The sequence below is a fragment of the Oryx dammah genome, unplaced genomic scaffold (genome assembly GCF_014754425.2).
Source record: "Oryx dammah isolate SB20612 unplaced genomic scaffold, SCBI_Odam_1.1 HiC_scaffold_27, whole genome shotgun sequence".
Taxonomy (NCBI): Eukaryota; Metazoa; Chordata; class Mammalia; order Artiodactyla; family Bovidae; genus Oryx; species Oryx dammah.
Window position 1 is genome coordinate 120,717,882 of NW_024070211.1, and position 22,758 is coordinate 120,740,639.

A 22,758-nucleotide genomic window follows, 5' to 3' on the forward strand; every position below is an offset into this window, starting at 1 on the left:
ACAGGGAAGCCTGGTGTGCTACAGTCCATGGGGTCACAAAGAGTCAGACACGACTGAGTGACCGAACAGCAACTGTGGTTTTTTGGAGCCAGGAATTCTGCAAACTTTTCATTTGAATAGTTCTAGCATCTAGTTGATAATTTTCCATTTTAGCATTAAATATATTTTCAACTCAGTAAAATTATGAAATAGATTGAAAAATCTGATTAGAAGGAAGAAAATTGTTGCTTGCTTTATCTTTAACTTCCAACAAGATTCAGAAAAATTTTAAATATAAATGTGGGCAGATCTTTTCCACTCACTATGTCTCCTCCCGCCCACCCCGCCGCCCCAAATTCACTTATTTTCTTTGAAACTGCAAGAAATTGCTAATGTAAGTTTGAAAGTTCTTTCCCATAAAAATTTTAGGTCATAGGTAGCATTAGTACATACAGAGCCAGGACGTAAACTGAGACAAGCAGTTGGAGTTGAATGTCAACAGAGCACTGAAGAAATGATACCTGCAACAGAACTAAAATTCTGAAAATGTGTCTTTAGAAAGAATATATGTGAATGGCAGTTCCCAGTTTTTTTTTTAACCAAAATGATTACCTCAGTGTCCAAAGGAAATTTCTATTACTTGACAAAATTTGGAGCATGTAGCCAAATTGCATTCATTCTAATAATACTGGTCTCTTTCATGCTTGGAATTTGACATCATAGCAGAGGTCATATCATCTGTGTTCCTAATTTGTCTTTGAATGCCAAGAAGATAAAAGGTGGATTTTAATTTCTTAGTTGCAGTAAAACTTACTCTAGCTATTGTTCCATTTTTCATAATAGTTTATGGTTAACATTTTAAAATATTTCACAGTTGGGACATTTCTCTCCGATGAGTGTGGAGGCCCTCATGGTCATTTGAGGTCTTCAGTCTCTCTATAATGCATACTGGCCAGCCCGAGTCATAATCTCCAGTCCAGATGAGGCCTTTCCCCTTGCTGATCTCAATTTCCTTCAAAATCAAGTGCACAAAAGTGTGATGATAGGAATTAGCTGTATAGGCTGAAAAAAATCTATTTTGACAGTCTAGTAGAGGTACAAGCTAAAGATACCCTTCAACTGCAGCATCCGTCCCCATCTAGCTGGCCCCATGTCCGGTGCTTTTAACTGACCCAGCAACCACTTCTGACTGTTCTCATCCTGTGAGATGATGCACTTGAATGCTTCATGTGCTGCAGTTCTTGTCCTGCCGCTGGCTGGTTCCTTCATTAAATGCTGGTGCCTCCTTTGGTGTCGATTTTGGTCCAGTACATTTTTTCATGTGTTTTCTGGGTAACTTTATGCAAGGGTTGATAATGTCCATGGATGACAATGTGCACTTCTACAAATATATATATATATACACACACACACACTTAGCCACATCCTATGGGGGGAAAAAACATGATGGCAGAAACCTAAGACAACTAAAAATTAAACTTAAAAAATATATAGCAGCAAGGAAAATAGAAAAAGGAATTAAAAAGCATGACAAGGAGTGGTAATTATAAATGACTTAGCAATTTATTCAACATTTCTGGTTAGCAAAACTGAAACAAAGATGTGGTCTTCTGTTTACTTATGTCAGTTCTTCAGGAAAAGCAAGCTTTGTGCCCATAATAAGTTTCACAAAGCACACATTCGTGGGGGATTTGTGAGAAGAGACCCTCCATCTCCATGCAAACCTTGACTTTGTTATTTTCAGCTGGACAAGATCTAGGAAGCCTATTTTAAATGGAAGCCTGAACTGGAAACCATAAATCCTACCTCTGTCTTAGATGCTCATCTGACAACTTTTTGTATGTTGCTTGTTCCCCTGAAAAAGAGACTGCATAGACATCTCTATTGCTATTTCATAGGGATATTTTGAAGATCAACATGGAAGAGATTTGTGACCTTAAATTTTACTACTTACTAATTTTTAAAATAATACTATTGTAAAAGAGATCTTAAAAGGCATACTTATAAGGATTTATAAATAAACAAAATTATGCAGATTTTGTCTTTATTTTAAAATGAAATCTTAGTTGTTTTTATATTTTATTTTAGATTTTGTGAAACAATTTGGAGAGACTTTTGCATCATGTCAAGCTGGAATATCTAGTTTTTACACAGAGGTAATAGTCTAAAAATAGTTGCTATAGATGTTTACATATAGAATTTTAATTCTTCTGAAGACTTAGAAGAGGTATTATGCTTTGAAATAAAGATTGAATAATATATAATATATCTCTTAAATATGAGTATATTACAACTTAATTTTTACCACTTGATATTCAGCACATATATTGATAAAATAGTAATATTTAGATGGCTGTGTCACCCAAGACCAATTAAAAGTCTACACTAAAGAAAGTTACTTTCATTAAGAATTTAACAGAAATCAAAAAATAGCCATAGTCATTTGTTAATTTAAGTACTGAAAATATCTAAGTATATCATTTTTAGTTACCAATTGGGGCAGAGCATATACGTTAACCTTTTTCATTAGAAGTATGAGAATTGGGAGATTTAAGAACTTGATAATATCCTCTTAAATAAGATATGTTCCCAAACTATTATTTTCTTTCTAACACTATCACATATACAGTTGTACTCAACTCCTAAACCTCCCACTTTCTCTGAGTAACCCCTTATGAAGTTATGAATGCTTTCTAAATCTATGTAGCAAGGCTGTATCAAACTTTAGGTTAATAATTTCCATAAATATTGCCTAGTATGGAAAAATAATGCTTTCTTCCTTACTTTATGTTTAAATTGACCTCTTTTTTCAAAGTTTGGATCGTTTAGGAAATTTAGAAATGTCAAATAGATTTAATTGCTGAAAGTTTTCATATTTCACCAGACAAATATGTCTACTCATTCCAATCTTTCCTCTCTTTACTTTTTCTAAATTCCTACGTTTATCATCAAATATGTCCCAGTTTCTTTTGAGTTATATTTTTCCCAGCTAACATTATTAAGGAACTTAGTCATTGACTTTTTGCAAATTGAAATAAATTAAGTCCATTTTTTACTCTTTGGCAGCACATGATTATCTCTGTAATGAGCACTAATGAATTACCCAGATATGATTTACTTTAATAGAAACCATATTGCCTTTCTCCCCACAGCTTACTCTAGTGTTCAGTGATTCTGCCTTTGATTGTAAAGTCCAGTAATGAATGTGAAGTGAGAGTTTCAGCATTTCTTCTCTGAAATTCTCATTTTAGATGAAAATTCACTAACTAGCTTCTCTGGCTTTTTTGGGTGTGCTTTTAAACTCATTAAATGCTTATATTTCAGAAATTTATGAAAATGATTTTTGTCACTATTTAATGTGTATATCTGGAGGAGGTTTCGGGTGGCAAGATTAAACTTTTAAATGATGATAAATTTTCTTTTTCTTACAGGATTTAATTGTGATGGGAGCTCCAGGATCATTCTATTGGACTGGCTCTCTTTTTGTGTACAATATGACTACAAATAAATACAAGGCTTTCTTAGACAAACACAACCAAGTAAAATTTGGAAGTTATTTAGGTACTGTAAAAATCGACAGACTTGAATTATCTCTACCTTACAGATACTAGTAATTATAAATAAGGGAAATTATATCCTCAAAAGATCAAAATGGCCAGTAGTAACTAAAAAGCCATTTCAGAAACTACCTCTTTAAGGCGATAATCTATGAAACTTTAGTTAACTTAATATTTTACATATGTAACTATTATCATCCATGTATAATTCTTAGGTTGGAACTCCTGGTTTAATTTATTCTCTGGCAGTAAATAACTTGTAAGCTTATATTTTTATGCAGTCAACTTGTTATTATAAAGGTAGCATCTATTGAATGCCTGCCATCTCCTGGGAGCTTTAGTAAATATTCTACATGAATAACTCATTTAATCATGTGAACGAGTAAATATAGTTTCCTTAAGGACCAGCTGAAAGTCAATGGGACTGAGAGCATTGTGGACAGATGGATAGCACTGTGAAGAGTATGCGTCCAAAAACAGCTCATTGACCTTGGCCTTAGAAGCTCTTAGAATATTCCCCAGAGCATAACTATTTTTATCCTTCTTCTTATTATTATTTAATAAGCCAGCAGTAGGATGATCTATAGTCCTTATTTTTATAGAAAGTTAAGATCTTTCTCTGGCATTAATTCCCTTGTCGTAGTAAAAGGAATGCTTTTCCTATAGCTTCTTAGGATATACAGATTTGTTTAAACCTGCCTTAAATGTAAACAGCCTATACTCAGAAATAATTATAATAAGAAAAACCAAGATTTTCCCCCTCTTCAAGCAGAAAGAATTTACTTTAAAACAGAGGAAGTTCATTTACAATTCAGCGTTTATTTGTTGAAGGGTGAAGGATATGCTGAAGCATTATGAAAAATTTAACAGTTTATGTCTTTTATCACATAATAAAATAAGAATATTTTACCTTTTCTATAGTCATACAATTTTATCACAATAGAAAGGTTTCAGGGCAAGAAAAGTTGAAGTTTAGGAAGATTTTTTTACATGAAGTTCAAAATATTATATTTTACACTAAAGTTTCTGCTGTAATCTTAGAAACTAGCATGTCCTGCTACTGCAGAAACTCACAAAGCATGTTTAAAGGTGCTAGCTTCAGTTTCTAAGGTTTAAAAATATAAGCCATATTGGTGGTGGTTTAGTTGCTAAGTTGTGTCTGACTCTATTTAGTGTAGTCATTTTGAATTCAGTCTTAAAATTTAATTCTCAATGGATTTATGATTAATTCTGTAACTGGATTTATGACAATGAATTTCACCCATTCCAAATGATGATTCTCACACCTCCATCCATTTTCTTGAAGGATATTCAGTTGGAGCTGGTCATTTTCGCAGTCAGCACAGTACTGAGGTAGTTGGAGGAGCCCCTCAACATGAACAGATTGGTAAAGTAAGAGTTACATTTTTAAAATTTATTCCTTCAAAATGGTTCAAGTAGATTGCATGAGAGAATAAGAAGTTAAAAGACAAACTGCAAAATTTCTCAGCAGTGAAGCTGGAAATGATGAGCACTGTACATTTAGTGGTAAGATTGGTGAAAGTCATGTGGCTTTTAGATAAAATTGAGCAGAAAAGCTTTCAGGAAGATTACGCAAGTTAAACAAGGTTCTTTCTTATGAGTAACTGTTTCTGAGATAGAATTTTCTCAAGATTCCAAGGAATACATTTATGGTTAACAAGTTTATAGCCGAAAAGAAATTGAGGCAGCTACATTCCTGGTACAGTTGTGGTAAGACTAGAAAGAACAAAATGTTACTTCTCATTCTAGTTTTTGTTACATTATTACATGAACCTTACTTTGAAAATTGAGACAAACAACATTTTCTATGTTCTCTCTGAAGGAACAGTAGGATTGTTCCTGAGAGCTTGGTTCCCTAAACCATTTGTATCACTCTGAAAAAAAATTTTTTAAATATATTTGAGCAATTACAAGTTATGAAAATTAATGTTTTGAATGAAACATTTTTAATGTGAGAATCATCTAATCTCTCCTAATTCTTTTTCCCATTGCAGGCATACATATTCAGCATTGATGCAAAAGAACTAAATATCTTACATGAAATGAAAGGTAAAAAGGTAATATGTCTCTAACTTTGGTATCGCTGAGGGCTTTGGTGAGTAACTCTTGCTTTTTTCTCAATGACTGGATCTGGTTTGCCTTGGAGCAGCTTGGGTCTTATTTTGGAGCATCTATCTGTGCCGTGGACCTCAATGCAGATGGCTTCTCAGACCTACTCGTGGGAGCTCCCATGCAGAGCACCATCAGGGAAGAAGGAAGAGTGTTTGTCTACATCAACTCTGGTTCCGTAAGTCTGATTGCACGCAGATTGGAAGCTGTTTATGGGATTTTGATCATAACTGTTGCTCTACTTGCTCCAAAGTTCTGAGACTATAAATTTTTTAGGCTTACTCTACTGATAAAAGTGAAAATTGTGATATTATACTGACGCTTTAAAAATGAAATGGTATGTCATGATGAATGGGCTGCTGCCCCATTTTGATATCTTGAAAGTAAGAGATCAGTTGTCTGGAGTTTCTCTGTACACAGCTTGTATGTGTTCACCCAGGGAGTTGCAGTTTCTTCCAGTTGCGTTGTGCAACTCTAATTTGAAAGAATGATTTTATATGGCCCTAAAAATGTGGATGTCCTATTAGTTTGATGGTGAATGTCCCCATATAATTTGGTAATTATAAAGTACTACTAGACATAGAAGATAAAGTATGGACTGTTTTTAATTTCTTGATTTGAAAACAGTTGAAAGCAAGATGTGTTCTGATAAGATATTAATTCGCACAATTCATATAGATTATATTCCTGATAAGAATGTAAAACTGACGTAGTTTATTCCAAAGCAGATGTAGTAGTTATAGAAATAAGTGTTTACTTGCTTATGATTGAGTTTTCAATTCTAGGGGTATTTTGGAGTAGAATTTGACCGCGTGACAATTCAATTTAGGGCACTCTACTGGCCTTATCTTGCCAGTCTGTCTTCTTGGCATCAAATCAAAAGAAAGAATTGATAGGGCCTTAATGGGGTCTTCTTGGCCTATATCTTTGATTTAAGAGCAATAATAGGTTTGTGAGAAAATTGGTTCATTTCTTAAGTCACGGTATTTTTATTTGGGATTTAACAAAATAAAGTCTGTTTCTGGAAGGTATTTTGTTTAATCAGTGATTTCAGAGCATTTAATAAGCATACATATTAAGCACTATACTAAGACTCACTGCAATTTAAGAGAGAAAATAGTCTTATAAAGCTGAGAGATCCTTAAAATTCCAAATATAGAGCAGGAAAATCATTTATGCACTGGCATAAACCTAAATTTAATAGTAAAACAGCATCATCTGTGAAGTGATCATTTGTTATCTCATTAATAGTGAAATCAGGAGTTCCTTTTTCTTATATAGATATTTCACATTCTCCTATCAATGAATGGTCTCCCTAATAATAGAAGCCTCATCCTCATTTTACATACTTTTATTTCTTTTTACAACTAAAGTTTTTGAGGACAGTTTAAACAGTGGTGTAGATACCTAATATAAGGCAATAAAGAACCATTTTTCCCATTGAAATCTTCAGCAATTCCAATATGAAAAACAGATAAAAGTGAAGTGCCTGTGTTTAGAGGGCAAGGGAGGAGTTCTCCCATTAGACTACCCTCTTGTTCACTCTTCACTTCTACACCACTCAATAGAGGTATTGAATACTGGGGTTAATTTCATCATTGATTTCCACTTTTAAAACCTCTACTATAAGTTATTCTTCCTTTGTTGCCTTCCAACTTCTTGTTCCTAACTGTGAAAGGACAGTAACTACTACTTGACATTCAGTTTGGTTCAGTTCAGTCGCTCAGTCATGTCGACTCTTTGCAACTCCATGGAATGCAGCACACCAGGCTTCCCTGTCCATCACCAACTCCTGGAGCTTGCTCAAAACTCATGTCCATCGAGTCGGTGATACCATTCAACCATCTCATCCTCTGCTGCTCCCTTCTCCTCCCACCTTCAATCTTTCCCAGCATCAGGGTCTTTTTCTAATGAGTCAGTTCTCTGCATCAAGTGGCCAAAGTATTGGAGTTTCAGCTTCAGCATCAGTCCTTCCAATGAATATTTAGGACTGATTTCCTTTAGGATTGACTGGTTTGGATCTCCTTGCAGTCCAAGGGACTCTCAAGAGTCTTCTCCAACACCGCAGCTCAAAAACATCAGTTCTTCACCACTCAGCTTTCTTTATGCTCCAACTTTCACTTCCATACATGACTACTGGAAAAACTGTAGCTTTGACTAGATGGACCTTTGTCAGCAAAGTAACATCTCTGCTTTTTAATATGCTGTCTGGGTTTGTCATAGCTTTTCTCCCAAGGAGCAATAGTCTTTTAATTTCATGGCTAAATTTACCATCTGCAATGATTTTCAAGCCCAAGAAAATAAAATCTGTCACTATTTCCATTATTTCCCCATCTATTTGCCATGAAGTGATAGAACTAAATGTCTTGATCTTTGTTTTTTGAGTGTTGAGTTTTAAGCCAGCTTTTTCATTCTCCTCTTTCACTTTCATGAAGAGGCTTTTGAGTTCCTCTTCACTTTCTGCCATAAGGGTGGTGTCATCTGCATATCTGAGGTTATTGCTATTTAAAGGTGTGGTGTACTATTGTCTGGACTTCCCTGGTGGCTCAGATTGTAAAGTGTCTGCCTAAAATGCAAGAGGCCTGGGTTCAATCCCTGGGCTGGGAAGACCTCCTGGAGAAGGAAATGACAACCCACTCCAGTATTCTTGCCTGGAAAATCCCATGGACAGAGGAGCCTGGTGGGCTACAGACCATGAAGTTGCAAAGAGTCGGACACGACTGAGCGATTTCACTTTCACTCTACTATTGTCTGTCTGTTCTTTTACTGGAGTGTAGACACTGTGCAGAGGGATCGTCTGTTTTATTTACTACTATTTCCTCAGGGCTTGAAAGAATCCTAGACAAGTTAGGTGCTCAGTAATTGTTTTTGAGTGAACTGAAGAAAGAATGACACTTGAGTGAATGCTGGCTTCTACTTCTGCTGAAAGAGCTCTCAGGGGTCCTGAGTGAACTCTTGGTCACCATTCTGTGACTGGAGAATACTTGAAGAAGAGTGATCACCACTTCTTTAAACTCTCCCCCTGAAACTCAGTGCTCTTGTGTTGTCTTATCTCCTCATCCTCTGGAGTCTCTAATGCCTTCTGCTCTTTAAATTAGGCATTTCTCTATGAGCAGAACAAGAATCAAATTTTTTTAGCTGGAAAATAAAAGGTGAAGGGCACTTCACAAGGGAAGAATATGTGTGTGCTATGGAAATGATGAACAGACTTGTTTGAGAAATTAAAAGATCTATGATGAGTTGTGCATGGTTTTTTGTTGTTGTTGTTGTTTGTTTGTTTTTAATACAAGGGAGTGACATGATCAGAGTTTGGAAAGAGATCTGGCAGCTGTTATTGCAACAACTCCTCCTAAAGCATTGTGGTGGTGGTGGTTTAGTCATTAAGCCATGTCTGACTCTTGCGACCCCATGAACTATAGCCCTACATGCTCCTCTGTCCATGGGATTCCCAGGCAGGAATATTGAAGTGGGTTGCCATTTTCTTCTCCAAGAAATCTTCCTGATCCAGGGATCAAACCCAGGTCTTTTGTGTCCCCTGCATTTGGCAGGCAGATTCTTTACCTACTGAGCCACCAGGGAAATCCACTGAGACATTATTTCGTGTCTAATAACTCACTTTCCAAAATCAGAGACAGCAGTTGATCAACTCCTACTACAGTGCTTCTGGAAAAATATTCCCAGGGCCAGTCAGTCATGTCACTCCTCAACTCAGAAACCTTCAGTAGCTCTGTCTGGTTTTCTAAGTGGAGAGTAAATTTCTCCCAGCATTCAAAGTCCCACCCCGTAAAACTCCAGTCTTACTCTTTTGTCTTATTCATTTGCACATACTGCTCATTAGCCAAGTAAGCCAAGGTAGCCAAGTTCTTTGCAATTTGTATTTTGCTGGTCAGTGTCCCTAAGTATCAAAACTTTGCCCATTCTATAGTACCACCTTGACAACCACCTCCTTTATAAAATCTCTGCAGGCTCTCACGGTTAGTATGCTCTCCTTGCTTGCTGAGATTGCAAAACAGTACCTCTTAGTCATTTACATGCTTGTGCTATGCCTTCCCTTAACTGGGGGCTTCTTCAGGGAAGGGAGTGCCTTACACGCTCATTGCCTTGTCCTCTTCACTCATTCATCCTTTGTACAGTGCAGTGCCTCTATTAGGAACTCACTACATATTTGCTCAACTGAATTATCAAAATAATTTATTGGATTTTCAAAGCTAGGGATCACGAGTTTGACCTTTTTTTCTGTCCTCTGAGCTCTAATCATACTATTATATGTGTTGACATACTTGATAAATATTTATTGAATTGAACTGAGATGTGTATACTAAAGCTCAGACTAGTTTGTCCAACCTGTTTGAAGCATTAAGAAAAAAATCCATATCCAATTAGAATAGTCAGTCATGTGTCAGGTTGCCGGGGAGTGTTATAATGACACCTTTCTCCCTCTTTCTGTCCAGGGAGCAGTAATGAACGAAATGGAAACAGAGCTCATTGGAAGTGACAAATACGCTGCAAGATTCGGAGAATCTATAGTCAATCTTGGCGACATTGATAATGACGGCTTTGAAGGTAATTAAAATTATTTAGTTTGGTACTTGATTTCCACTTTTAAAAATGGGACATGGGAGAGAATATAATTGGAGTTTTCGGTTGTTTGCCTTTCTACAGAAAATGGAGGCAGACTGGTATGCTAAGTTTCTTTTTTTTTCTTTCGTGTTAGACCCGATTTATTCTCAGTTGAAAACTATCCCTTGAACAAAGAGTGATATTGAACATACCTCATTTCATTGATTCTAAGGCACCGTTGGTGCTAGTGGTAAAGAACCCATCTGCCAGTGCTGGAGATGTTAAGAGATACAGGTTCAATCCCTGGGTTGGGAAGATCCCCTGGAGAAGGACTAGGCAACCCACTCCACTATTCTTGCCTGGAGAGTCCCATGGACAGAGGAGTCTGGAGGGCTATAGTCCATAGGGTCTCAAAGAGTCAGACATGACAGAAGCAACCTAGCACACAGCACAAGGCACCATTGATTATAAGTTGTTTTAAGTCATTTTATGTGCCCCTAAAAATGGTGCCTCTTAAACTGAGACTCACTATTTTTCTATTTTAAGAAGAACGCTGATTTTAGAAATGTGAAAATGTGGAAGAAAATGTGTATCATAGACTCATTGGATCATATATTTAACTATCAGTGTAGTAAGACACTGATAAAAACCCAGCAGAGGCTGGCTGCAGAGCTTTAGCCTGGCTCGGAAAGCCCCTTACTGAGCCAGGCTTTCCTTGTTCTGGTTGTCCTGTTGTGGGGAAAGGGGGGCTGGTGGTTGGGGGTTGGAGATCCCAGGAGAGAATCTTGAGTGTTAGGAAGGGAGAAACTGGCAGACTCAAAGACAGGGGCTATTTGCCACCTGATAGGGATGCATTCCAGCAGTGGGCTGAGTGCCTCTTCAGCACTGTGGCTGTTCTCAAAGTATCAGTCCTGCTGCCGAAGGAGCTGTCTCTACCAACCTTCTCTCTGAAAATGTGCTGACTTCAATCTAGTTTTAAGTGGTTAACTAAGTCCATTAAAACTGTGCCTAAAATAATGAATGGGTTTCAAAGGAGAGTATATAATTTCTAGAGTTCAGCAAATAAGTATTTGATATTTTCAAGGCTCAGAATTATCTTCCGGAAATGGTTTTTGGCAATTGGTATCTGGTAGAAGTAGGTCAAAACTTCCTTGTATACTGGACATAATTGAGGAAGTGCTGTAAAGGCTTACTTTGTTCCTTGTTTTGCCTAAATGCTTCATTCCACTTTAAATATTTAAAATATGGTATTCTACAAGGAGAATGCTGGTTGGCTATTGAAAATATGCTTCCAATGAGCCCTCTTGAATGTGAAATAGTATAATTTGGCCTATAGATACCCTTTCTGGATTTTACTATTTTTAAAACAAAAGGAGATAAAAGTATGAGTATATATCTTTGTAGTTATGGTTACATATTAAATCTTACATTAAAATATCTATAAAATGTTAAGATGGATATTACATTTCACAATTAATCATCAATTCTGTGTTATCTATTGAGGACTTATTTTTTGTCAGTTGTACCATGCCAGCGTAGAGTATACGCCATAATGGATGTAAATGAAGGAAATAGTGGCACACTTTGTTTAGTTTTACATTCAAATGGAATATCAGATTAAGACACGAAAAAATTCCTTCCACATCCTGTTTTAATTGACAGATCTGAAGAATATTCACTATTTTCATTGAACATATTTGTGTCTGTGCACATGAGGAATGATTTTGTAGTATCTAAATGTCAGTGATGAACTTGAATTATTCTTATAAACAGATTGAGTTATAAAAATAGGATGGATAGTAGGCAGGTTCCCTTATCAAAGTCACTCCAGTACTTGGGAAAATCCAAGACAATTTTCTAGTTAGGTGAAGGACAGGCAGAAAATGTGTTATCTAGGAGACTTAGAAAGGGGGAATTTAGAGGAAATCTTCAGGGCACAATGCAGTATTTGAGTGAATATGAGAACCCTGGGTTTCATACAGCACTTTGTGTCTTGGAGTCCTCAGCGCACATCTTCTAAAGGTAATATCTATATGCATAGAAGATTGTTATTCAATGGAATGTTTTCAGTTTTCCAGAATATTTTGTGCTATTTATGATTTCATATATAGTTCACAACATATTTACATCCAGTGGCCACATTAATTCTGATTCATTTTAGTGCATGTTTATAATATCATATATCTTTTACTAATTCAGTTTTTTCTTCCAGTTTTATTGAGTTATAATTGCATGTAACATTGAATAAGCTTAATGTATACAACATAATGATTTGATATATGTGTATTGCAAAATGCTTACCACAATGTTCAGTTACCATCTATCACCTCACATTGGAGAAGGAAATGGCAACCCACTCCAGGATTCTTGCCTAGAGAATCCTGTGGACAGAGGAGCCTGATGAGCTGCTATCTATGGGGTCGCATAGAGTCGGACACGACTGAAGCGACTTAGCATGCATGCATGCATTGGAGAAGGCAATGGCAACCCGCTCCAGTATTCTTGCCTGGAGAATCCCAGGGATGGAGGAGCCTGATGGGCTGCTCTCTATGGGGTTGCACAGAGTCGGACATGACTGAAGCAACTTAGCAGCAGCATCACCTCACATAGTTGCAAATTTTTTTCCATGTGATGAGAACTTTTAAGATCAACTTTCTTAGCACCTCCCAAATATACAATATTTTCAGCTACAGTCACCATGCTGTATATACCCAAGACTTACTGCTGCTGCTGAGTCGCTTCAGTCGTGTCCAACTCTGTGAGACCCCATAGACGGCAGCCCACCAGGCTCCCCCGTCCCTGGGATTCTCCAGGCAAGAACACTGCAGTGGGTTGCCATTTCCTTCTCCAGTGCATGAAAGTGAAAAGTGAAAGTGAAGCCACTCAGTCGTGTCCGACTCACAGCAACCCCAGGGACTGCAGCCCACCAGGCTCCTCTGTCCATGAGATTTTCCAGGCAAGAGTACTGGAGTGGGTTGCCATTGCCTTAACTGATCTTCTAATTGGCAGTTTGTATTTTTTGACCGCCTTTACCCAGTTACCCCACTCTCTGACAAACAACAATCTGACCTCTGTTTCTATGTGGTTTTTTTTCCCCCTAATTCCACATGTAAGTGAGATTACACAGAATTTGTCTTTGTCTGTCTGAGTTACTTAGCATAATGCCCTCAAGGCCCATCCATGTTGTTACAAATGACAGAATTTCCTTCTTTTTTATGACTGAAGAGCATTTCTGTTTTGCCCATGGGTATGTGTTTTCCACATTTTAGATGCTAGCCAAGACCATGTTGGCTTGGAAGTAGGCTTATTGTGTTCTAGCTCTTCAGTGAGGTCTTTAATTCCATCCTACCATATCTGCCTGGGTGAGCCAGCAAGGCATCTGTCTTTTATTTTTTCATTATGTGATTCCCTATTCTTTTTCCCCATCTTCTAGCTTAGTTTATTTCTCTGGGATATAAGTGAAGTCACTTCATGTTCATGGCAGAGTATGTGGGATTGTGTAGAAAAGAGAGGAAACCCTGTTTGTTTTCCTTCCACCTCCAGTCTTAGATGCAGATGAAATTTCATGTTCTTTTACTGTGCACAGCTTTGTAATGCTTTACATAGTCGACCTCAGTTATTTTGGCATTCATGACATCACTTTTTTTTTCTTCAAAAGGAAAAAATTAGAATATATTAGAATTTATTTCCTGTGTCCTTAGAAAAGCAAAACAAGCTATTTTCTCAGATGATAATCGATCAATTTAGCAAGAGTCCAGCATAATCATTTCACAGAATAGGTAATAGACAAACCTATTCAACCAATATGACCAGACAGACAGACAGATAGCATTTTAGCCATAAAAGGGTTCTGGCAGGACCGCTTATTTCCGGTGTATGTTTTCCAAGTTGAGCCTGGAAAGTGAAAGTGTTACTCAGTTGTGTCCCACTCTTTGTGACCCCATGGGCTGTAGCCTGCCAGCCTCCTCTGCCTATGGGATTCTCCAGGCAAGAATACTGGAATGGATTGCCATTCTCTCCTCCAGGGGATCTTCCTGACCCAGGGATTGACCCCGAGTCTCCTGCGTTGCAGGCAGATTCTTTAGCATCTGAGCAACTCATCTGACTTTTAGACTGTATCTTTGAATATTTTTTTGAGCTGAACCATAATAAAGTTCTACAACTGTGAACTATATGCTGTATCAATTTATATGGTCCTGAAATTCTTATATATTATCAAGTCACATATTGAACATTTCTTTCACACAGTAGAGGAACAAGTGCTAGGAGGGGAGGGTGTTGGTCATAACTCTATGTTAATGATTTTATAGAGCGTGGTGATGGAGAGTACAGGTTCTGGAGCCATACTACAGGGTTTAAATCCCACTCTACCGCATCCTACTACATCCAGGCTTCCCTGATGGTTTACACGGGTAGAAAATCTTCCTGCAATGCAGGAGACCTGAGTTTGATCTGGATCAGGAAGACTCCCTGAAGAAGGGAATGACAACCCACTCCAGTATTCTTTCCTGGAGAATTCCATGAATAAGAGGAGCCCAGCAGGCTATAGTCCATAGGGACACCAAGAGTCAGACACAGCTGAGTGACCAACACTTTCATACACTACCACATCCTGGCTCTATAACCTTTAGCGAGTTTTATTCTGTACCTCAATTTCTTCATCTATTAAAAAGTGAGGATCAAACAGTATTTGACAGTGCTGTTGAGAGAGTTACACGAGTTATAGTGGGTTATGTGAGAATAACATGAATTTTGTATGTTAAGCCTTTAGCCCATAAGGCTGCCTTGTAAACAGCACATAATTACTAGCTGATGTTAAGATTATTATGGTCATACTAATGATAACTGTTATGGTTTATACTAACAGTGTAATAAATGTTCAAATGAGAAGTAAAAGGAGTTGTCAAATATCTCCATGTTTATTCTCTAAGTTATGTCCCAACTGAGTTGCACAGGCATGGAAAAACATTTTATTATTAATAATGTATCCTCCTTATTTCTATAATGATAGATAGAACTTTAGGACATTATATAAGAGATCCAAGTTTCATCTTAGGAAGGAAGAGTTTGGATCTATATATAAGCCAGTGTCTGAATATACTTAAATATCTTCTGCTTGGAATTAAATTGATCTGGGCTGGCTTAATAGTTCAGCTGAAAAGGTTCATTTGTATTGTTTTAAGATATTTTTATTAATATAGATCACTTGTGCTAGTAACTGATAAACAGAATTCTTGCAGTATCAGCTTCATAACCCAACTTGCTATCTTTTCCTATATTATCATCAAGAATCAAGGTACAAAATTCTGTTAATGGGTACTCAGGAGTAGCCACATGGTTGAAGTATAACCTGCTCTCCGCCGTGAATGACGTTGTTAAATGGGATCGTATCCAGTGGCTGCAGGATGCTTCCTCCCTCACTCTTTCCTCACCTTTGTCCCCCTCTTTCTCTCTCCTTCTTCCTCTCCCTCCCCATTATGTTGCTTGATTTATTCAGTCTGCACAGAAATGGCTCCAACCATTCCAGATTGTCAGTCTCCCATGTGCCACGCTGCCTCGTGCTCCCCTACGATGGCACAGGCTGTGTCCTCTGTCCAAACATTGCCTTTTTTCACCTGGCTCTAACCTCTATAATATCACTTTGGTCATCATATTCTATGAGAAGTCTTCCCTAAGTTTTACCACCTTTTCCCTGCATGCCATGTTATTATTTTTACTTGCTGTTCTTCCTTGCTAGGGAGAAGGCAATGGCAACCCACTCCAGTACTCTTGCCTGGAAAATCCCACGGATGGAGCAGCCTGGTGGGCTGCAGTCCATGGGGTCGTGAAGAGTCGGACACGACTGAGCGACTGACTTTGCTTTCACTTTTCACTTTCATGCACTGGAGAAGGAAATGGCAACCCACTCCGGTGTTCTTGCCTGGAGAATCCCAGGGACGGGGGAGCTGCCGACTATGGGGTCGCACAGAGTCGGACACAACTGAAGCGACTGGGCAGCAGCAGCAGCAGCTTCCGCACTAGACTATCAGTTCCTTTTTGTGATACTGACCAGTGGTGTCCTGTAGATACTCTGACAAATATCTGATGTGCAGTCGGCGCTCAGTAGTTTTCCACGGCATGAATAAATGAATGGATATATTTTGTACCTAAAAATTTAAAATACTTTGCACAAGTTAAAAGAGGCTAGCCTTGGTATGTCTAAGCAAAACAGCCTTAAGGTGTGTCTGCTATTTAATTTTAGGTTAAAATAGAAAAGCTTTTGTATTTTTAAAATTGGGCAGCATTTGGCACAGAGTTTTATTCCTATTGAAAAAGCAGTGCAATATTACAACTGTATCTGTTGAAAAACTTTTAGATTTGATGAATACTGATAAATAATATCATGAAAGCAAACTTTCTATATTTTCGCTAAGTCACTAAGTCACTTCAGTTGCATCTGACTCTGTGCGACCCCATAGACGGCAGCCCACCAGGCTCCCCCGTCCCTGGGATTCTCCAGGCAAGAACACTGGAGTGGGTTGCCATTTCCTTCTCCAATGCATGAAAGTGAAAAGTGAAAGTGAAGTTGCTCAGTTGTGTCCAACTGGCAGCGACCCCATGGACTGCAGCCTACCAGGCTCCTCCGTCCATGGGATTTTCCAGACAAGAGTACTGGAGTGGGGTGCCATTGCCTTCTCCATTCTATATTTTAGTTTCTATTAAAGTAATAAGAAAAAATCACTCTAAAAATATATGAATATACCCAAATAAATTGGCATAATATTTGGTAAAGACAATGAAATGTTCTTACAAACTTTTTTTTTCCTCCTGTGTACTTTGTATTTATAGCACTTAAGCAACCATGTTATTCAGTTTCCATTTTCTCTTGGTCTTATGTGAAAACATATCCTTCACTGGAACAGGAATTAATTTAGAAGTCACTTTGCAAATAAGTAGAACCTATAACTCAAAATAAAGGTTCTTGTGGTTTATATTATTAGAGATGATAATAACTGATTATATGCTACACACTGCTCTAAGCACTTCACATGAGTTACATCCTTCTGCACCAAAGTGAGTTCTTTCATGATCTTGTGCTGAAGTGAGAAAACTAAGATACAGAGAGGTTAAGAAATGGGCCCAGGAACTTCCCTGGCAGTCCAGCGATTAAGAATCTGCCTTCCAACACAGAGGGTGCAGGTTTGATCCCTGGTCAGGGGGCTAAGATCCCATATGCCATACAGCATGGCCGAAGGAAAAAAAGAATCAGGCCCAGTGAAGGACAGAGAAGCCTGGAGTGCTGTAGCCCATGGGGTCAGCAACTAAACAAGCATCAAGCATAGCTGGGCACCGGATAGTGCTGGAGTCAGGCCCTGGTGGTCTGGCTATAGGACCCATGTCCTTAACCATTCTCTTAGCCTCCTCTAAGACCATAAGACTCTAATTTCCACACATAGACTTGACTGTACTATCCTGTACATTGTTATGACAATGATAGTGTTGTATATTTTTTTTCTGTCCAGTGAAAATATTGTTTTTTGATAAGGAGTTTTCCTATGTGATATTAAGTAAAGAGCATGAAGGCTAGTTTTCAGAGTCTCATTCTTTGCATTAAGAGTTTATTTTCTGCCATTTAAATTCTTGAATAGATGTTGCTATTGGAGCCCCACAGGAAGATGACTTGCAAGGTGCTATTTATATTTACAATGGCCGAGTAGATGGGATCTCAACAACCTTCTCACAGGTGGGATAATACTATTCTATTTTCAAAAGAAACATTGGTAATAAAATCCTTCTTAAAACTTCCAGTGTTAACATGCACTTATTTTTCTTAACTTGCCCTTTCAAATACTTAATACTGTTTCACCGTTTTCTCATAATAACAGTAGATGGTCTCATTTTAAAAGTCATTAATAACTCTACGAAATCATTTTATTTCCATAAACAAGAGTTCTGGTTCACTTCCATTCTACTTTTTCTTTAACCTATTCCGGATTTCTCTCTGCACGTCATCAGATTTATGTTCCGAGGTAATACCCCTACTCTTCCAAGTAAGCCCATGTGGATTTGGTTAACTGTCTCACTTCATGGCTAAAGCCCCATCTTCCATGGAGGTTGCACAGGAAGAGCAAAGACTCAAATGAAACTCTGTGTTCCTTTCAGTGCAAAGCAGTAAGATGAGAGCACTTTATTAAGGTTTCCTGACCTAACTCTGACTTTAATTTCATATTTTGAAAAATCAGGACATTTCGTTGCATAGAAAAAAACTACATGCACATGCAGAGAAGAGAAATTTTTCCAAAGATACTCGTATGGAAACTTTAGTGAATACTGTTATTTTTGATTAGGCAAAGTGGGTAAATGATCCTCTATATAACATGAGAGAGATATGCTTGTCTATTAAAGAATACTAATTCTCTTGGACAGCTCTGATACTTGTAAATCAATGTCTGGACAGGAGATTAGACATGTGGGATAGCAAGCACATATCTGGCTTGAGTTGTCCTTGTTAAATACTAGAAACCAATCTGGCTGAACAAGATGGTTATTATAAACCTAAGAAGTAAGCTCCACTAAGTGATGCATAAATGTCTTATTTTCTTATTATCAGTTTGATTCCTCATGTTGCTCAGGGAAATAAGCACAGAGCCTGAAAAAAGCCTGAGGAGAGAGTGTCAGGAGTATTTTAGGAGATCTTTCCTACATAACTTTCCCTTTGCTCACAAGGGAAAGGAAGCAGTTTTTTTCATGTCACAAAATAGATGTCAGTTCTCCACTTCAAGCTGGAGGCTACTCTCTCCCAGACATGTATTTGCCTTAACTACAATGCATTTGTTAGTAATGTGTCAGGGCTCATTATTTAACTAAATCATTGTTTCTCTGGGATATTAGATGTTTAAACCCTGCTTCCCAGTCAACTTTACTATTTTTTTCAGAGAATTGAAGGGCGTCAAATCAGTAAATCATTAAGTATGTTTGGACAGTCTATATCTGGACAAATTGACGCAGATAACAATGGATATCTAGGTGAGTATAAAATTTACTATATTTTATATATTGAAATAAGCACTATCATGGGTGCTGCTTTACGGTGAAGTACATACAACTGGCAGAAAAAAATGTTGATTTACTAGTGAGTTTTTTCCTTCATTTTTAGTACTCTTTTGAATTCACACACAGGTCAGAAATAATCAAATAATTACTAAGCTTTTACACTGTTAGTTACTTAATATTTTATTCCTTGTTTTCGAAAAAGTTAAAAGCATTCAGGAGAATAAATCAAACATATGATGAAAAGAAGAGAATTTTTTTATATATAATTTGAAAGGAGATATCTCAGCAAGTGTTCGTAGTCCAAAAATTGAATTTTCTTTTAGTAAGGCTGTCTTTATATCATATGTTTATATCATAATGTTTATGTTTATATTATATGATAAAGGGATGAATGTCATTGTAAATGAGCAGATTCAGACACATGTGAAATGATCTTAAGACATAAGCGTATCTTTTCTAATTAATTTTCTGTAAATAGTATTTTGATATAGTCACAAGTATTTATGGCTGAAAGTAATTCTCTTTGACTAATGATAATCATTAATCTGTGTTATTTTTTTCTTCCTCCAGATGTGGCAGTTGGTGCTTTTCGGTCTGATTCTGCTGTGTTGCTAAGGTAAGGTTGATAGATTTCACCGCTTAACAACAATTGGGCTTAATTGTAAATGATGGGAGGCAGTTTTTAAAATCAGCACGATGCTGACCTCATAACACTCTTTTTGGTACTCTGAAATTTAATTATTGAACTTTAGGATACTTTTCCCATCTTACCTGGATATATACTTAAATCATCTAAGTCAATATTTTTAGAGATTTTAATGAAAATTTATTTTGATTCATACATGAAAGTATAATTGAGTGTGAATATATATATATATATGCTATTAAGCAGTTTCATGAAATTACTTGTTCAGTGGAAACTGACAATGCAAATGTATTTGTCACCTTAATGAAAAATAATTGTGCAATTAATATTGCTAATTTTATTTCCTTCTTAGGACAAGACCTGTAGTGATTGTCGAAGCTTCTTTAAACCATCCCGAGTCAGTAAATAGAACAAATTTTGACTGTATTGAAAATGGATTGCCCTCTGTGTGCATGGATCTGACACTCTGTTTCTCATATAAGGGCAAAGAGGTTCCGGGTTATATTGGTAAGGGTGCCCTTACAGAATTAATGCCTGACAGAATGTGCACTTCCCTCATAAATCTCATGATCATCTTTCGAGGCTTTTCCATATTTCACCATAGAGTGGTTTTTAGGGCAGGAGAGAGCAGCCTTTCTTCATCACCTTTCAGATTCTTGCTTTGTTCCAGCCAATGAGTTGGATAAGTTAAGGCTTTAGTTGTTTAAATATTGTGGCAAGAAGTAGAACAAAAATATTACTTGCTGTATTATTCAAGGTGAACTAACTGAGCTTAATCTATAAGATCTCTTTAAAATAAAAAAAGCATCACCATAACTCCTCCCGTTTTACTAGGCTTACTCAAGTCTTGAGCTGGCTTACGCTGGAAGGCCTGAGAGGAAGAAGTTTCTTTTCTTCTTATCCTATCCTGTTTGGGTAATTGAAGAAGCTTATCTGAAAGTCTGGATCCTGGTTCTAATTTCGATAAATAACACACATCTCTTCAGGATTTACTGTGACAATCGGTTCCTAAGAGCCATGCCCATGTGCCTGTACATAGACAGCTCTCAATTATCCTCTCTGGAGAAAGTGGCTTATATATATAATTTTATTGATTTTTGGCTGTGCTAGGTCTTTGTTGCTTTGTGCAGGCTCTCTCTACTTGCAGAGAGTGGGGGCCACGCTTCGTTTCAGTGCCTGGGCTCGTCATTGCAGTGACTCCTCTTGTTGTGGAGCACAGGTTCTAGGGCTTCGGCATTCGTGGTGCACAGGCTTGGTAATTGTGGCTTGTGGGCCCCACAGAAGACAAGCTTCAGTAGTTGCAGCCCGTGGGCTCGGGAGTTGTGGCTCGAGGGCTTATTTGCATGTAGAATCTTCCTGCTGCTGCTAAGTCGCTTCAGTCATGTCCGACTCTGTGCGACCCCATAGACGGCAGCCCACCAGGCTCCCCTGCCCCTGGGGTTCTCCAGGCAAGAACACTGGAGTGGGTTGCCATTTCCTTCTCCAATGCATGAAAGTGAAAAGTGAAAGTGAAGTCGCTCAGTTGTGTCCAACTCTTCACAGCCTCATGGACTGCAGCCTACCAGGCTCCTCCGTCCATGGGATTTTCCAGGCAAGAGTACTGGAGTGGGGTGCCATTGCCTTCTCCGGAATCTTCCTAGACCAAGGATTGACCTATGTCCCCTGCATTGTCAAGCAGACTCTTTTTTTTTTTTTTTAATTGGAGGATGATTACTTTACAATATTGTGATGATTTCCGCCATACGTCAGCGTGAACCAGCCATAGGTTTACATATGTCCCCTCCCTCTGTGCCTCCCTCCCACCTCTCCCCTCTTCCCACCCCTCTAGGTTGTCACAGAGCACCAGCTTTGGGCTCCCTGCATCATACAGCAAATTCCCACTGGCTAGCTATTTTACATATGGAAATGTATATGTTTCAGTGCTCTTCTCTCAAATCATCCCACCCTCTCCTTCCCCTGTTGTGTCCAAAAGTCTGTCCTTTATATCTGCATCTGCTTTTGCTGCCCTGTAAATAGGATCATCAGAACCATCTCTCTAGATTCCATATATATGTGTTATTATATGATATTTACCTTTCTCTTTCTGATTTACTTCTCTCTGTATAATAGGCTTTAGGTTCATCCACCTCATTAGAACTGACTTAAATGCATTCCTTTTTATTGCTGAGTAATATTCCTTTTGTCTATGTACCACAACTTCTTTATCCATTCATCTTTTGATGAACATCTAGGTTGGTTCCATGTCCTGGCTATTGTAAATAGTGCTGCAATAAACATTGGGGTACATGTGTCTTTTTCAGTTAAGACTTCCTCAGGGTATAGTCCCAGTAGTGGGATTGCTGAGTCACATGGTAGTTTTATTCCTAGTTTCTTAAGGAATCTCCACACTGTTCTCCATAGTGGCTGTATCAGTTTGCACTCCCAACAGTACAAGAGGGTTCCCTTTTCTCCACACCTTCTCCAGCATTTATTGCCTGTGGACTTTTTGATGATGATCATTCTGACTGTGATGGTATCATTCTGTGTGAGATGATACCTCACTGTAATTTTGATTTGCCTTTCTCTAATAATGGGCAATGCTGAGCATCTTTTCATGTGTTTATTAGCCATTGGTATGTCTTCTTTGAAGAAATGTCTGGTTAGTCTTCTTCCATTTTTTTGACTGCATTGTTTATTTTTCTGGTATTGAGCTACATGAGCTGTTTGTATATTTTAGAAATTAATCCTTTGTCAATTGTTTCATTTCTATTATTTTCTCCCATTCTGAGGGTTGTCTTTTTACCTTGCTTATAGTTTCCTTTCTTATGCAAAAGCTTTCAAGCTTAATTAGGTTCCATTTGTTTATTTTTGTTT

General features: G+C 37.7%; 1 protein-coding gene across 1 annotated transcript in view; it reads left to right on the forward strand.

Moving 5' to 3' along the window:
• Positions 1-22,758, forward strand: part of ITGA4 (integrin subunit alpha 4) — a 95,522-nt gene that overhangs the window by 26,492 nt on the left and 46,272 nt on the right. Inside the window, exons 5-14 of the mRNA XM_040227740.1 lie at positions 2,068-2,135; positions 3,411-3,540; positions 4,843-4,928; positions 5,552-5,614; positions 5,707-5,844; positions 10,118-10,229; positions 17,855-17,949; positions 19,142-19,232; positions 19,830-19,875; positions 20,258-20,412. Of these exons, the coding sequence (XP_040083674.1) occupies positions 2,068-2,135; positions 3,411-3,540; positions 4,843-4,928; positions 5,552-5,614; positions 5,707-5,844; positions 10,118-10,229; positions 17,855-17,949; positions 19,142-19,232; positions 19,830-19,875; positions 20,258-20,412 (984 nt within the window). The remainder of the gene's footprint in view (positions 1-2,067; positions 2,136-3,410; positions 3,541-4,842; positions 4,929-5,551; positions 5,615-5,706; positions 5,845-10,117; positions 10,230-17,854; positions 17,950-19,141; positions 19,233-19,829; positions 19,876-20,257; positions 20,413-22,758) is intronic.